Here is a 15578-nt window from a genome sequence, read left to right as displayed (position 1 = left end):
TCGCTCGCGCTGTCCGAGGTGTCCGTGGCGAGGGAGGCTCATTTCAAAATCCACCGACACTCGAGCAAGCAGCGCGAGCGATCGGCTAATTAGGGTTGCCTGCTCTCCACCGGTTGTTCTCCCTTCTACACATCCCCGTCGACATGCGCGTCTCGAGCTTCGCGTCGCTGCTGCTGCCTCTGGGCGCGGCTCAAGCGCAGTCGACCACCAGCTCCGGCTCGGGCGTATCGTCCGCCTCCAGCTACGTGCCCTGGACGCTCGCCGACAACGCGACCAACCTGGCGCTCATCGAGTCGCAGCTCACCATGTGCACGTACTCGAAGGTGGAGGAGTGCATCCATAACCCGGAGCTCGTGCACGAACTCGGCACGCTCATCCGCGCGCCCGGCCACTGCGTCGCGTTCGATTCGTCCTACGTTAACATCACTACGTCGATGGCCGCCATCCCCAACCGCTACTACCCCACGTCCGTCGAGGACGCGTACGACGCCGGCTTCTCCAACAAGTTCTCCGAGTGGTCGGACTCGAACCGCGAGCAGTTCGAGGTGGACTGCCCGCTGCTGTACAACGAGACCATCGCCATGGGCGACGACATGCTCTGCTGCACCGAGTCCCAGTACACGGGCCTGTCCACGCAGGTCCGCATGATCCCGGGCCTGTGCTCGGCCTGCAAGGAAAACCTGCGCAACATTTTCTGCCAGTTCACGTGCAGCCCCAACAACAGCCTCTTCATTGACGTGAGCGAGGTGCGCATCATGACGGGCGACGACGAGCACGAAGGCGCCGTCTTCCCCGCCGTGGAGGAGCTCACGTACTACGTGGGCAACGACTGGATCCGAGACATCTACGACTTCTGCGAGGACGACAGCTCCTTCTCGCTGCTGTGCAACCCCAACCAGGACTGCCACGACGGCTACGGCCTCATGGAGTACATGGGCAAGTACGCGTACAACAGCATCGGCTCGCCTCTGCAGATTAACGTGACGACTATGGACAGGGTGGACGAGGTCTCGCAGATGACCGAGTTCTGCCACTGTGACAACGTCAACGCGACCAACTGCATCCTGCCCATGAACAACAAAATGACGTCCTGCGTGGGCGTCTGCGGCTCTTTGTGCGCCGTGAGCTCGGACGACGACCGCACGTACTCGGAGGCTTGCTATGGCGCCGTGACGACCGTTGCAACCTCTGCTTCGGGTAGTGGAAGCGCTGGTTCCGAGTCGGACTCGACGTGGGCGGAGCTGAACGCCTACCTGGCCACCAACATCCCCGTGTCGGACTGGACGGGGCTCAACTACTTCCTCGTCATCTTCGGCGGCGTCGTTGCGCTGATACTGATCGTGGGCTTCATCGTCGCTGGATGCCGCGAGCGTAGGTCTCGTATTCCCAACCCGCACACTGGCACGCCCCACGTTGGACCGTACACGCCGGAGGTTCATGGTGTGGCCCATGCGATGGAGTCGAACACCAAGCGCCTGAGCTACCTGGACGAACTCCTGACGAACAAACTGCACGCGTGGGCTCTGTTTGTCTCGACGGGCAACCGACCCAAGAAGATTATCCCCATGGTGCTGTGTGTTGTTGCTGTGTGCGTCGTTGGTCTCTACAACATCGACATCGAAACCGACCCCATCAAGCTGTGGGTGTCCACGTCTAGTACGTCGTACCAGCAGCGTCAGCACTATGGCGAGATTTTCAACCCCTTCTACCGCTCGGAGCAGGTCATTTTGGTGCCCAAGGACGGCGGCGACATCTACCGCTCGTCGATTTTGAAGGAGGCCATCCGCGTCCAGAATGTGGCGGCTGACGTGACGTACACTTCGGACGAGGAAACAATCGCGCTGGATGACATCTGCTGGAAGGCCACGGGCACGGGCTGCACCGTCAACTCCATCACGCAGTACTTCCAGAACAACATGGAGCACTTTGAGTTCTACGAGAAGTATGGCCTGGAGATGGAGCACTTCAGCAACTGCTTGTACTCTCCGACGACGTCCGACGTGGCGCTTTGCACGGAGCTGAAGAACGCGTTGGAGGATGGCGACTCGCTTCCCTCGACCATGAGTGATTGCCCGTGCTTATCGACCTTCGGCTCGCCTATGAACCTCTACAACACGTACCTGGGTGGCTTCCCTGACGGCGCTGAGAGCAACTACACGCTGTTCCTGGAGTCGAAGGCGTTTGTCTCTTCGTACCTGAACTACAACTACGCTGATGACGACAAGAACGACGCTGCCATCAAGTGGGAGCGCGAGTACATCAAGACGATGAAGGTGGAGGCTGCTTCGAACACGGTGTTTGACGTCTACTTCTACGCGGAGATTTCTGTCAATGACGAGGTTGACGCCGAGTCGAGCAATGGTATGGGCCCCGTGGCGTTGAGTTACTGCCTCATGATTATCTACATTTCGCTCGGTATCAACCGCATCAAGTTCAGCCGTCAATTCTTCATCTCGTCCAAGATCGTGGCCGGCTTCTGTGGCGTGATGAGTATCGTGTGCGGTGTCGCGTCGACGATCGGCATCTACATGTGGTTCGGAGTCAAGCTGCAGCTGATCATCATGGAGGTGGTCCCCTTCCTGTCGCTGGCTATCGGTGTCGACAACATTTTCCTGATCATTCACGCTATGACCGAGAAGGAAGACCAAATGCGACGCGAGCAGCCGAACCTCTTCATTGGTCTGGAACACAACCCGAAGGCCATCGAGGAGATCACTTCGACGATCTTGTCTGAGAGCCTGGCGTACATTGGCCCCAGTATCTTCATGGCCTCGGCGGCCGAGTCGGTGGCGTTCGCGTTTGGCTCCATCTCAGCGATGCCTGTCGTGCTGTGGTTCGCTGCCATGGCATGCTGCGCTGTGGCGATCAACTTCTGCTTCCAGATGACTCTGTTCCTCTCTGTTCTTACGCTGGACAAGCGTCGTGAGCTGAGCGGCAAGTACGATATCATTTTCAAACGACCCTCGTCCGTGAGATCGCAGGTGCCTGCCGCTGGTCCGGAGACCCAGCAGACGTCGCAACCGCTTGTGTCGCTGGAGCCCAAGACCCCCGCAGCAGAGGATGCCCGGGTGTCCATGACGCCCGAAAACCGCACGCTCACGGACGTGCTGGACTACTGCGTGGATGTGTACGCGTCCATTTTGACTTACAAGATTGTGAAGCTCATCGTGCTGCTGGCGTTCCTCGCGTGGACGTTGTGGTCAATCTACTCGATGGAGTCGCTGGACCAGGGTCTCCCGCAGAAGGAGGCCATGCCGTCCGACTCGTACATGATCGAGTACTTCAACGCGCTTGATGTCTACCTGGCGACGGGTGTGCCCGTGTACTTCATCATTGAGACTGGATACGGCCGCAACCCGGACACTTGGTCGCTGAACGATGAGAGTGTCGAGTCGATTTTCTGCAAGTCCAAGGACATCTGCGGCACGTACTCCATCCCCAACGTCATGAACGCACTGGCCAACCATGGTGACAAGACTGTCACTCACATCAGCCCCGGCACGACCTACTCGTGGATGGACGACTTCTGGGGCTTCGTGAACCCGGACAGCGAGTGCTGCCGCGTGGATTCCGAGGGCGACTACGTCCCTATCGAGACTGGCAACGACACGTACACGACTCTGCGTTCAGATGACGACACGTGCCTTGCTACGTCGGTGACCATCCCCCCTGTGCCGGAAACTCAGTACATGTCGCTCTTCAGCATGTTCGCAACGGCTAGTGCCGGCACCTCGTGCTCGTACGGTGGTGGGTCGATCTACCGTGGCCAGTTCAGCATTGACACGGAGCCCATTCCGACTGTCAACTCTTCGACACCTGCGGTGAGACTCAACAGCAGTGGCTACGGTGACGAGATCACGGCTTGGTCGTACATGGTGACGGGGACGTCGAACCCGACGCAGCAGGCCTACATCGACTCGTACAAGCAGAACCTTGCGGCGGCTGAGTGGATCAGCGAGAAGACTGGCGTGGACATCTGGGTGTACTCGTTGACGTACGTGTACTTCGAGCAGTACCTGACGGTGATCGACGACGCGTACAAGCTTATTGGTTTGGCACTGGCGGCCATATTCGTGATCACGACGCTGTATTTGGGCAACGTCTTCTACTCGCTCACAATCGCGCTCATGGCAACGAACCTCGTGGTGCTTGTGCTGGGTCTGATGCAGCCGCTGGACATCATGTTGAACGGACTGTCGGTGGTGAACTTGATCATCGCGGCTGGCATTGCGGTGGAGTTCTGCGGTCACTACGTGCGATTCTTTGCGAAGGCTCAAGGCACGGGTGACGAGCGTGCTCGTGATGCCCTTCGCCAAGTGTTCACGTCGGTGTTGTTCGGCATCACCATCACGAAGGTCATTGGTCTGAGTGTGCTGACGCTTGCGGACTCGCGCGTGTTCAAGAAGTACTACTTCCGCATGTACATGATGGTGGTTCTTTGCGGCGTGCTCAATGGTTTGCTGCTGCTTCCTGTGCTGCTCAGCACCATCACCGACGTGAGGAACTTCTTCCTGCGCAGGGGATCTCAGAAAAATGAGCTGCCTTCTGCGCCTGTTACCCGGGTGGACTAAGTCGTCGAGCCGTTTGATCCCAACGAGTGTGGAGGGAGCAATAGAGAAGTGTAAGCGTGACTGCTTTGTAGTACCTAGTCGTCAAGTAAATAAATATGTAGCACTTTGGCCTTCACAATGCCATAATCTCGCTTGTTATCGATGGCATTCGTTCCTTTGGCATGATTGTTCCCCAAACGCCTGCAGTCACTCTAATGTGCAATTTATCGGACTTGTCCTGATCGTCTATTTAGTGCTCGTGCTGGCGGTCAATTCAGGGAACTCGGTAGCACATGCATCAAATTCACCGGCCAAGAAGGCTGCTGACAACTGGCCGATCGCACGGAGAGCGTAGTAGTGGTCGATCTTGCCAGCGGACTTCATGAGCCTGTTGAGTGTTGGCGAAAAGACGGGAATATCCGAGAAGTTGTTGTGTCGGGTGTCGCGCAGCCACGTGAGGCGCGACTGCGCGTGCGTGCACCCACGCGCATGACGCTCTGTGCTTTCAGCATTGGGGCGCCAGTGCAGGAAGTGCTCGGACATCAAGTGCAGCGCAGGAACGCGCGGACCCAGTCCATCGCGCACGTCGCCGTCCAGTGGCTCCATCCACGCGTCCAGCAGCACCATCTTCTTGAACCGCGCGTCCTGGTGTGCAGCAGTCAGCGCTGTAGCCGCTCCAAACGAGTGGCCAGCAACACTCACGTTGGTGAGATCGCAGTGAGTAAAGACACTGTCCGCAGTGGCGTCCCGCTTGATGGCATCCAGAACGGCGCGCACCTCGCTGACTCGCTGCTGGAGTTGCCCATTTCGAAAACGGAAACCTGCGCCATCGACGTCGTCCCGCACTTGTGCTGTGATCTGCTGGTAGTACTCGATGCGGCCAGGCTCGGGGCTGCACACGCACGCTGACCCGTCGCAGTGGTTGGGCACCACAACCACGTGTCCGTGGCTCGCGAGCTCCTGGTTCACGTACGAGTAGAGCTCCAGCGACCCTGCAAGTCCGTGGCTGAAGATCACCACAGCCCAGCCCACTGAGGAGGTTGGTGCAGGCGCCACAGGAGCGTCTTGATGTGCTGCGAGGTGCGCGTTGGTCATGTTGTGGAAGAGCCACGCGGGCATCTGGGCGAATACTCCAAGGCCCGTCAGGAGGTGGCTGCCATGGTGCAGATAAGGCACGTTATCATGGGTAGGAGTGTTGGTGCCTTTCCTCGACGGGTACAAGATGCGGCACTCGACACCACCGAGACGCGCGGAGCGGCAGCCGATGGTCTGATGGGGTCCGTGCACCTGGGAAAAGTCCGGCCAGGGGAAGAGCAGCGACGAGGTCCAGGCCAGAGCCATGGAGAGCGCGATGAGAGCGTCGAGCGTCCAGTGGAGCAGCAAAGGCCGCAGCACGCGCAGCCCCAGAGACGCGTAGAGAGGAGCAAGCTCGAGGCGCGGGGAGTGCAGAGCCAGCAGCAGGGACACGACGCTCCAGCCAGCGACGCACAGAGAGGCAGAAGACATGGCGGCATACTCGAGAGTCAATTGGGCGGCGCATGCGCACAGAAGTATGCGCTCCATGCTGGCGTGCATCGAGACTAGCTGCCACCGACAAGACGACATATCTGCTGTCACATACAAAAGCGTGAGCACCTCAAGCTTGAAATATGGCGGCCAATCCAAGGCCTTGTCCTCGGCGTCGGCGTCGGCGTCTTGAGAAAACCAAGTCTCCTCCTCGTTCGTACATGGCGTAGTAAATGGCGACCGTCCGTCGATTCCAGCCCGGGTGCTCCTCGCAGATGGCCTTGATGCCCTTCTTGCCGGTCTGGACGAAAGCAATGCAGCACAGGGTATTTTATCACTAAGTTCGTTTTGTATTGAATAAGTTCGCACCTGTGAGACTTGATGAGGCCGGCAAATTCAGAGCGAAAATTTGCCAAACCGGTGAGAATATATGCCAAGCAAATATTTTTTCCACAGGTTTGGCAAACACAGTGTCACAATTTTTTTTTTGGTAAGCGGATCTCTGAATTTGAAACAGCGGCCTATTTTTCTGGATATTTTTTAATGGATCTTCATCGCCAATTTCAGGAATAAAAAGTTAAGGAAAGTATAATCGAAAACACCAAACGTGCGATGATTCATACAGTAGCACTCGAGGCGCCTTTTTTGATGCGTTTAACTTCATTTTGTAACAAAAGATGCTATAGTGAGGTGAAGTGACCTGGTCAAACTGCCGATGATGGGAAAAGAGATCGCGCCTGGACGGATTGGACCAGAAGGGTTGGGGTTGGTGCCAGATATATTCGGATGACCCCAGTACCTGACTTGTACCACAACGATGGTACAGGTAATTCTTTTGCCTGGTACCACCCTTTCGGTACAGACGATCATCCGGACGCCTGCGATCATCTGGACATCCGCGATCATCTGAACTCACCTGATCAGATCGACATGGTACAACCACGGTGGTACAGTTGTGTGGCGTTGGGTTTCGGAGCCGAACTGTCAAGGTCCGACGGACGTTGCACCTTTCAGTGAAAGGCGACAGGGTGTCGTGATTGGCTGGTCTCATTTCCCGCGCTATAGTGACCTAGGAACAATAGTGACCGAGGTCTCGGCTGGGTCTAATAAAACCCCGGCCGAGGTTAAAAGTTTTGTTTGTACCCATTTTGTGTCGTACCCTCGGCTGTGTAGAGCCGGCTATACGATTTCCCACCGAGATCTGTTTACACTTGATATTTGTATAGAGATATAGGACTAGCCAAATGATGACCTACAGAGGCTCCCAGAGTTGTAGGATAAGAGAAATAAATCAGCAGTCTTCCCCACAAGCCACCAAGGGTCAAGTCCGTCTTCGGTAAGTCTAGCTAGCTTGCCTTAGGGTCTGGATACGCTCGGCTGCGTGGGATGCCTGTCAGCGAGCTTGAGGTACATTGAACCGAGAGTTTGTTGCTGGTCAGTCCAAGAGATAGGAGTGGCCGAGAGTTAGGGACGACGGAGAGTGTCGGTCCCTATATATATTGGTGGAACCCGAGTGTTCCCAAGTGTATTTCACTACCCGCCGAGGTTACCCTCGGCAAACCCGTATTAGGCGTGACTGCCGGTACCCTTACTTCTGAGGGACTGCGGGGGTTCGCGCGAAAGCGCAATATTGCATTCTAGCCCTCGCTCGTGGCTAGTAGTGCAGGTTTTAAGGTTGACCGAACTCAACCTTGGTATACAGAGGCGCTTACAACCGACCCGGTGTAAGGGATCGTTCCTGGTCTTCAGGTGTTGATCCAACGTTCGCTGACCTTTCGCGAGGGAAGCGTGTGTTGTTGGTGGGACTCATACCGTTCGGTAGTGAGATTTTCTGCGTGTTCCTACACGACAACTGGTGGGATTGGTGTGACCTTCTGTGTGGTGGAGTGGGATCGCAAAAATGGATGATGCGATCCAAACTCACCAGCGGTACGCCCGGACTGCCGACTATCGGAGGGGGTACTCCGTTTATCAGGCGTGATCAGAAAACCTTGTAGTCACCTTGTGTACCCGACGGCGGGGCGGGTTACGCTCTTCCGGTGTTCTCTTGAAGGACGTCAAGGGTGTGACCAAGGCGGAACTTGTTGGAGCTGGACTGCTCCTTCCGGGGAATGGGGGGATGACGGCCACGCGGATATCCTTCACGCGGTCGTCGGTTGTTGGTGATCGGGTCTTGGGATAAGTCGATCACGTGGGGGGTGTCCTTGGGGGTGTGCTGTTATAGCCCTTTCCGTTGCTTGCCGCCTCCTCTGGCGGGGTCTTGAGTTGAGATGAGATTGTACGATCGCCCCCTGGCCAAGCTATCCGGGTGTGCGACGTGTCCTCGGTTGACTGGGTGAGTCCTTCTTCGGGTAGGCCAATGTAGTTCCTTCCCCGGGATGTGTGGACGCCACTTGTGTCTTGCAAGGCAAATCAGAATCTATTTAAGCAAAGGTAAAAGTCCTAAAGATCTCTCTCCCTATCCCCATCCCGCTTGCGTGCACATCATACTTGAACTTCCATCAGTATATCTTGACCTCGTATCGGAATGATAGCAACGTTGTACCCAGCATCCATCCGATCCAACTGTACCACTGTGGCGGTACCATGTCGATCTGATCAGGTGAGTCCAGATGATCGCAGATGTCTGGTTGATCGCAAGTGTCCGGATGATCGACTGTACCGAAAGGGTGGTACCAGGCAGATAAAATTACCTGTACCATCGTTGTGGTACCAAGTCAGGTGCTGGGCTATCCGGACATATCCGGCACCAACCCCAACCCTTCTGGTCCAATCAGTCCAGACGCGATCTCTTTTCCCATCATCGACAATTTGACCCAGGTCGCTTCACCTCATCTGTGTGTCTTGGTTGCATATAGGTTCTTACCTTAACGAGCATTCGAGAGAAGAAAAAGGAGAAGAAGAGAAGAAGATGGCGAAAGAAGCGAAGTCAGCGGTACCAGCAACGCCGGCGAGGTCAAGTGGAACGCGTACCGAGGGTTCGGGGCGTTCCGGTCCGTCGCTCGCGACGCCGAGTACGTTGGCGTCGATTAACGAGCGTTCGGACAGTTTTCATGAACCGATGGACTATTCTGACGCCAAGGAAGATGACGAAGAAGATGACCTGGAAGAGAAGGCAGCGATGCCCGAGCTTTCGGAAGCCGCTGCAGTATCTGCAGGACGCAGCGGAGGGGTGAGGTCGCTTGCGCGAAACCTCACCGAAGAGTTTGTAACGGGTCGATGGCGACAGCGGCCCTCGGGCAAGATGGACGGCACAGCGACGGCGCGACGGTGGCTGGCGAGGAGATGCGGTGCGGCAGAGCAGACGCAGCTGACGGAGATGAGTGCGGCGCTGAAACCGGCGAAGTGAGCGAAGAGGCGGACGGAGGGGAGGTATTTGTGTGAGACGGCGGCGGACGAGACAGAAGCACCGAAGGTCCAGGAAGGTCAGGCGCAGTGGATATGGCGTGCGTGCGTGCGGGTGAAGAACCTGGACTAGAGCGCAGTCGGCGAATCGCAGCCGAAGCAAAGGGCTCAGTCTCGAACTTGCAGCCTGGAGCGCAAGCGGGGACAAGCAGAAGACGGCGGACTTCCTGCCAACGACGGTGAAGTGGAAGCAAAGGACGGCAGACTTCCTGCCAACGACGGTGAAGTGGGAGCAAAGGACGGCGGACTTCAGTCCAGCGACGAACGGAGCGAGCAAGGGGTGCGAGGTGCCCCGAGTTGGTCGACGGCTGCACGTAGGGCAGGCACCACTGGGTGTACGCCCGAGTGGCTAGACGAGCGCGGCGACTGGTGCTAGGTGGAAAGCCGCCGAAGGTGTCAGTGGTAGCTAGCAACGGACGGAGTAGGCGAAGGACGCAGAGTAGTTGACGGTATAATAAAGTAGGTGCTTGTCCAGCAGGACGAGTGCCGGCGCAGGGGTCCACAGTTGGTCCCCTGACGGCCAGCACACGGAGTACGAGTCACTAGTGACGGCAAACTGAGTACGCGACCAGCCCGGCGTGCAGGGTTACGGCAAGACACGTTACATGGTGGTCATACAGGGGCCTCTACGACAAGTGAATACGCTAGGGGCTTCCAGTGGGTCGAACACACAAGAATCGACGATGACAATGACATTCACGCAGCCAGCGCTAGGAGTTACGACGCGATCGGCGTCGAGGACACGGACTGTACGAACAAGGACGCCAGGAGCTGAAACGACAGTACAACCGGCTGCACCCACGAGTGCAGCGACAGCTAGAGGAACCCCACCAGTACCCACGCCCACTGTTCTGGGAGCTGCGAGGTTTAGTGACGAAGCAGGTAATACGACGAGCGACGATGTGGGCTCGGGCATGACAATGCTTAACACCGTGCTACAGCAGCTGCTTACGACCATCGCACGCTTGGACACAAGAGTCAATAGCATCGAGACAACGGGAGCTGCGGCACCAAGGCCATCAGCAACGCCAGGCAGCAGGCAAGCAACGGCTCAGCGGGCACCAACAAGAAGTCGAGCAAGTGAACCAGGCGATGGCGACGCTTCAAGCAGTACGGATTCGCCAGACAGCTCGCACGGAGACGACGCGAGCAGCGATTCACCAAGCAGCGACCCGTCGAGCAGCGACTCGTCGAGGGGCAGCCGTAGGAGACAGTCTGGTGGCAGACCGACACGACGAGGACGTGACAAGGAGAAACGCCGCAACCTCAAAGACTTGGAGTTGCCCACATACACACCGTCCCCAAAGATGTCGGTGTCTACCTGGATTGACCGGGTGGACTTGGCCCTAGAAGGTGCGAGGCATTCAGGACGTGGAACGTGGACGGACAAGGAGCTGTACTTCGTGCTGGGCAACAAACTCATGGAAAGCGCCGCAAAGTGGTGGGTGACGACGAATCGGAAGTTACCCAGACATCAAAGGACCTGGCCGACGCTGAAGAAGGCACTTCTACGACGGTACGGAGAGAGACTAGATAAGTCGGCAGCAGAGTGGCGCGTGACGCAGCGGATCATGATGCCTGGCGAAACGTACGCTGACTTCGCGGCAGGATTACGTGATGCCACTGGCCGGAATCGGGTCAGCGAGCGCGTGCTATTAGCTCAGTTTTACCGATGTCTGGACCGGACGATGCGCTCGTTAGTGAAGCAAGAGCCGAAGCCGACAACACTGGAAGAAGCCGTCGATAAGGCGGTGGAGATCGACGACAGCGGCGAAAACGTAGCGCAAGGCATGCACAACATCGGGCAGGCGTGGCCCACGGCATCCAGTGCTTTCATGGCCCCGATGGTGAGCGCCGCGAGGCAAACGATGCTGGTACCCGGCGTTGGAAATGCTGTCTGGACAAATTCGGTGACGACGCCACGGGAAGCAACAGCTGCGACGAGCGGTGCAGATTCGGAAAACTTCGCGCTCTTCACGAACCCGGCCGGCGTCCACAACGTCATCTCTGGAGTCTGGGAGGTGCCAGAAGATCGCGTCTGGAACGGCCACTGCTGGGCCGTATCGAAGAAGAGGGTACGGCAGCGAAAAGAAGCCCGAGCGAGGGCAGCAACGGAGAAACGGGGCATGAGACGGGAGGAGACGAAGGCCAAGGTGCGTCGCGCCAAAGCCGTCATCGAGTCCAGCAGCGAAGAGGCAGAGAGCGAATCGGAATCGGAAGCGTCCGAAGTGCCGCCGCCACAGAAGAAAAGAAGGCACCAGCGAGGAGCAGTAAAAGCGGTGGTGGGCAGAGATCCGGACCCGCATGGTGACCACATCGACCAAGGCCACCAGGAACGGCGAGTAAGCAGTTTTCCCAGTCGACGGACGCCGAGCAGCACTGCCTGTTTCGCCTGCGGCAAAGAAGGTCACTTTGCCGACCGGTGCACTGACCCAGACGCGAAAACCCGCAACGACGAGTACCTGGCCAAGCGCGCTGCGCTGCGAGCGGGAAACGGGGTCCGGGCGTAGGCGGGGGAGCACTACGTCCGGATGATGCCGAACCCCGACTGCCCGCCATAGACTCGATCCCGGCGGCCGTGATGCTGGCAGAAGCGAGAGAAAGCAGTGGATCGTGGCCCATTGACCAGGAGACAGGGAGGGCACCCACCCAACAGATGGACACCAGAACCGAAGGTGGGGAAAAGAAAATCGAAGCGCGCGTCGCGGCGGTGAGGATGGCAGCGTACCGGAGGCTCGCGGGCGAAGTGAACGGGAGAAATGAAGGACGGGCGGCGCGTTACGTGGCAACTGTCCGCCCAGCAATGGCGAGGGACAGGTACTTGCACCTAAAGGCGGAGGTGGCGGAGAATGGCGTCCCGAACATCGAACAGGGCGAGCAACAAGAACCAGCTGAGGACGCCAGACCGTCGGCAGTGCCCCAACACCAAAAGAACGATGTTGTTGAAACTGAGGAAGGCGTAGCGGGCGTGCCGGGCAACGACGTCCACAATCGCGACTGTAGTCACGGGCAGCGAGCAAACTGACGAGAACGAGCGGGAGCAAGTTGCAGGTGGCCGTGCTCCACCAGGACGTAGTGCCCTTGAAACAGACGCGCAGAGGAGCGAGGAGGTGGCTACAGATGATGTATCCGAGTGCACTGTGAATGGCGGGCAGGCACACGTTCAGCTAGTGCAACGGCGGCGGAGTGCACGGGTCGCTGGTGCAGTAGATGGAGTTGGTGCTATTCGACTGGTTGAAGCGGACGACGGACTCCCAACTGCGCTGATGAAGGTAGGCGGCGAACACCGCGCAGTGAAGTTGGACAGCGGTGCAAGGTACACCGTGGCAGGCACGAGTTGGATGCAACGGGGTCGGAAAATGAAGAAACGGCCGCCTGTCGCGAGCGTGGAAGGCATCGGCGGGTTCCTGTTGAACGTTCGAGGCGTATGGGCCTTCACGATGGAGAACGTGTTCGGGCAGGACGTAACCGTCCAAGCATGCATTATCGAGGGCTGTGACGAAGAGTTCCTGCTTGGTGTAGACTTCTTACGCGGTCATAAAGCCATGATGGACTTCGAGAACAATGAGGTCCGTTACGTTGACAAAGGAGGTGCAGTGGTGATTCCATTCCGAACGTTCGGTAAGGATGGCGAAACCAAGGTAGCGGCAGTGCGTATGGTAGGGCGAGCTCGCCTACAGAGGAGCGCGGTGACGACAGTACAAGTATCGGTGGCTGCCGCCGACGGAGAGAAGGGCATATTCGTGCCCACAGCGACACACGGGCACGTCATGCTCGCGACGACGGTCACGGAGGCCAAGGACGGCAAAGCGTGGGTCCCAGTAATCAACGTGACCGGATCCAGGACCAAGTTGCCGCCCAGGAGCGAGTTGGGCACATGGGTTCCCTTGGACGCAGATATGCAGGTGCTTGCAGTAAACGGAGAGCTGTCGCGTGAGCGACTCAGGCAGTGGCTAGCAGAGTTGGGCGGCGACGAAGAGCCCTTGGTTAACGAGGAGGAGATAAACTTCGGCACCAAATGCGAAGGCGCCCGCTCCCTGATACGGAAGTTGTTGAGGGCTGTCTAACAACCAGGGTGACTGTCCACCAGCGACAACACTCGACGTGGAACACCACATCGACACGGGAATCGAGGCACCCGTCATGCTGAAGAGGCGAAGGCATGCCCAGATGGAGGACACAGTGATCGACGACAACGTGAAGACCATGCTGCAAGCCGGAGCTATCGAGGAGGGCAATGGCGCGTGGGGGTTTCCTGTAGTGTTAGTGCGAAAGAAAGACGGTGAAGTGAGGTTCTGCGTCGACTACAGGGCGCTGAACAAGATCACCAAGAAAGACGTGTATCCACTACCTCGTATCGACGAGACGCTGGAAGCTCTCGGTGGAGCAGTGTTGTTCACGACGTTGGACCTGCGAGCGGGATACTGGCAAATACGCGTGGCGGACCGAGACAAGGACAAGACGGCGTTCACGACGAAAAAGGGCTTGTACCGCTTCGTGAGGATGCCATTTGGCCTCATGAACGCTCCATCCACATTCCAGCGTATGATGAATGGGGTGTTGCGAGGACTGACCTGGGCTACGTGCCTAGTTTACCTCGATGATATTGTGGTGTTCACACGCGGCGGGATCGAGCGGCATATCGTGGAGTTGGCAAGCGTGCTGGAGCGATTATCGGTGGCGGGTCTAACGCTCAAGCTGAAGAAGTGTGTGTTTGCGGCCCAGACGATGGAATATCTGGGCCATGAGCTTAACTGTGACGGAGTGCGCCCGGTAGAACGGTTGATTACAGCCGTGAGAGAGTTCCCCAGGCCAAGAGACCCCGTCGAGGTCAAGCGGTTCGTGCATCTGGCTGGGTATTATCGCGAGTTTATCGAAGGATTTGGCTCTATTATGGCGCCACTGACGAGCTTGTTGAGGAAGACGATCGGGTGGCGGTGGACGGAAGCGCAAGAGTTTGCGTACGAGCGCATGAAGTTCATTCTGACAGAGAAGCCGCTGTTGATCTACCCGAACTTCCAGTTGCCGTTTCGGTTGGTGACAGACGCGAGCAAGGTCGGCCTCGGGGCATGTCTGATGCAAGACGCGGGAAGCGGCTGGCAACCGGTGGCCTACGCAAGCAAGGTCAATAGTAGTGCAGAGGCCAACTACTCTATCACCGAGTTGGAGTGCCTGGCGGTGGTGTGGTCGATTAAGCTGTTCCGGCCGTACTTGTATGACCGCCCCTTTGCCATCGTGACCGACCACTCTGCACTGAAGTGGCTGATGACCCGGCAGAATCCGGCGGGACGGCTACATCGGTGGTCACTCACCCTACAAGAGTACGACTTCGAGATCGAGTACCGCCCGGGGAGCACGAACGTGGTGGCAGACGCGCTGTCTCGCGCACCGGCGGCCGTTAAGGCCGCAGTTGGCGGACGACCCAGTCCCGGAGTGCAAGAGGAGTTGGTGAACAGGAATGTCGACCAAGCTGTCGAGGCTGCCCTCGCTGCCCTGAGAGACGACTCAGCCCAATCCAGCACGAACAACGCGGAGAAGGATGGCGGAAGCGGCGCGACGAAGGGTGCAGTACCCGCAACCGGACCGGACACGACGCGGCCCGTGACGCGAGCGGCGAAACGACGCGCGGAGGAAGAAGCCCGGCAAGCCGTGGTGGAGCAGGCGACGGAACCAGCAATGGTGTCCGGTGAGAGTGGGGACACAAGACAGACGCCGGTCGAGCCGGCAGGGCGACCCAAGCCGTGTGGTAATGGACGTGTAATCAGCAGGACGACACGGAAGCCGGCAGAGAGACGAAGCCCAGTGCGGAAAGACGCCGTGACCCTAGAGCGTCCCGGGATTGAGGTACCGCCACGAGAACAGACTGCCGAAGAGCCAACGAACCAACAAGGAACAGACGGTGGTGGGGCGAGCGGCGACGCCAACGACGGAGTGGAGTTGACTCTACAGCTCACCGACAACGAGATCATGACGACGCAGCACAACAGTAAGATGGTGCAGAGGTTATGCGGAGAAGGCCAGTTCCGCGGGCAGAAGGTCGAAACGGCCTACGGGCTGGTGATAATTCATACGGAAGCGGGGCGGCGAGTCGTTCTGCCACCAGCCTTATGGCCGGTC

At 57.9% G+C, this 15578-nt stretch overlaps 2 protein-coding genes across 2 annotated transcripts; one reads left to right on the top strand and one right to left on the bottom strand.

The window, feature by feature from the left end:
• Positions 1-143: 143 nt before the first annotated feature.
• On the top strand, positions 144-4571 carry KRP23_14946 (NPC intracellular cholesterol transporter 1; the record flags this gene model as incomplete). Its single annotated transcript, XM_067885829.1, has 1 exon — positions 144-4571. One exon carries the CDS (start codon positions 144-146, stop codon positions 4569-4571), a length of 4428 nt encoding a protein of 1475 aa, XP_067736840.1.
• Positions 4572-4796: 225 nt separating this feature from the next.
• Positions 4797-6056, bottom strand: KRP23_14945 (Platelet-activating factor acetylhydrolase 2, cytoplasmic; the record flags this gene model as incomplete). Its single annotated transcript, XM_067885828.1, has 1 exon — positions 4797-6056. The coding sequence occupies one exon, from the start codon at positions 6054-6056 to the stop codon at positions 4797-4799; it is 1260 nt and encodes a 419-aa protein (XP_067736839.1).
• Positions 6057-15578: the final 9522 nt, after the last annotated feature.

Source organism: Phytophthora ramorum (assembly GCF_020800215.1).
Source record: "Phytophthora ramorum isolate Pr-102 chromosome Unknown Phyram_PR-102_s0024, whole genome shotgun sequence".
In the NCBI taxonomy this organism is placed as follows: Eukaryota; Oomycota; class Peronosporomycetes; order Peronosporales; family Peronosporaceae; genus Phytophthora; species Phytophthora ramorum.
The sequence above is the reverse complement of the archived record's forward strand: the minus strand, read 5'-3'. Positions and strand labels throughout refer to the sequence as shown.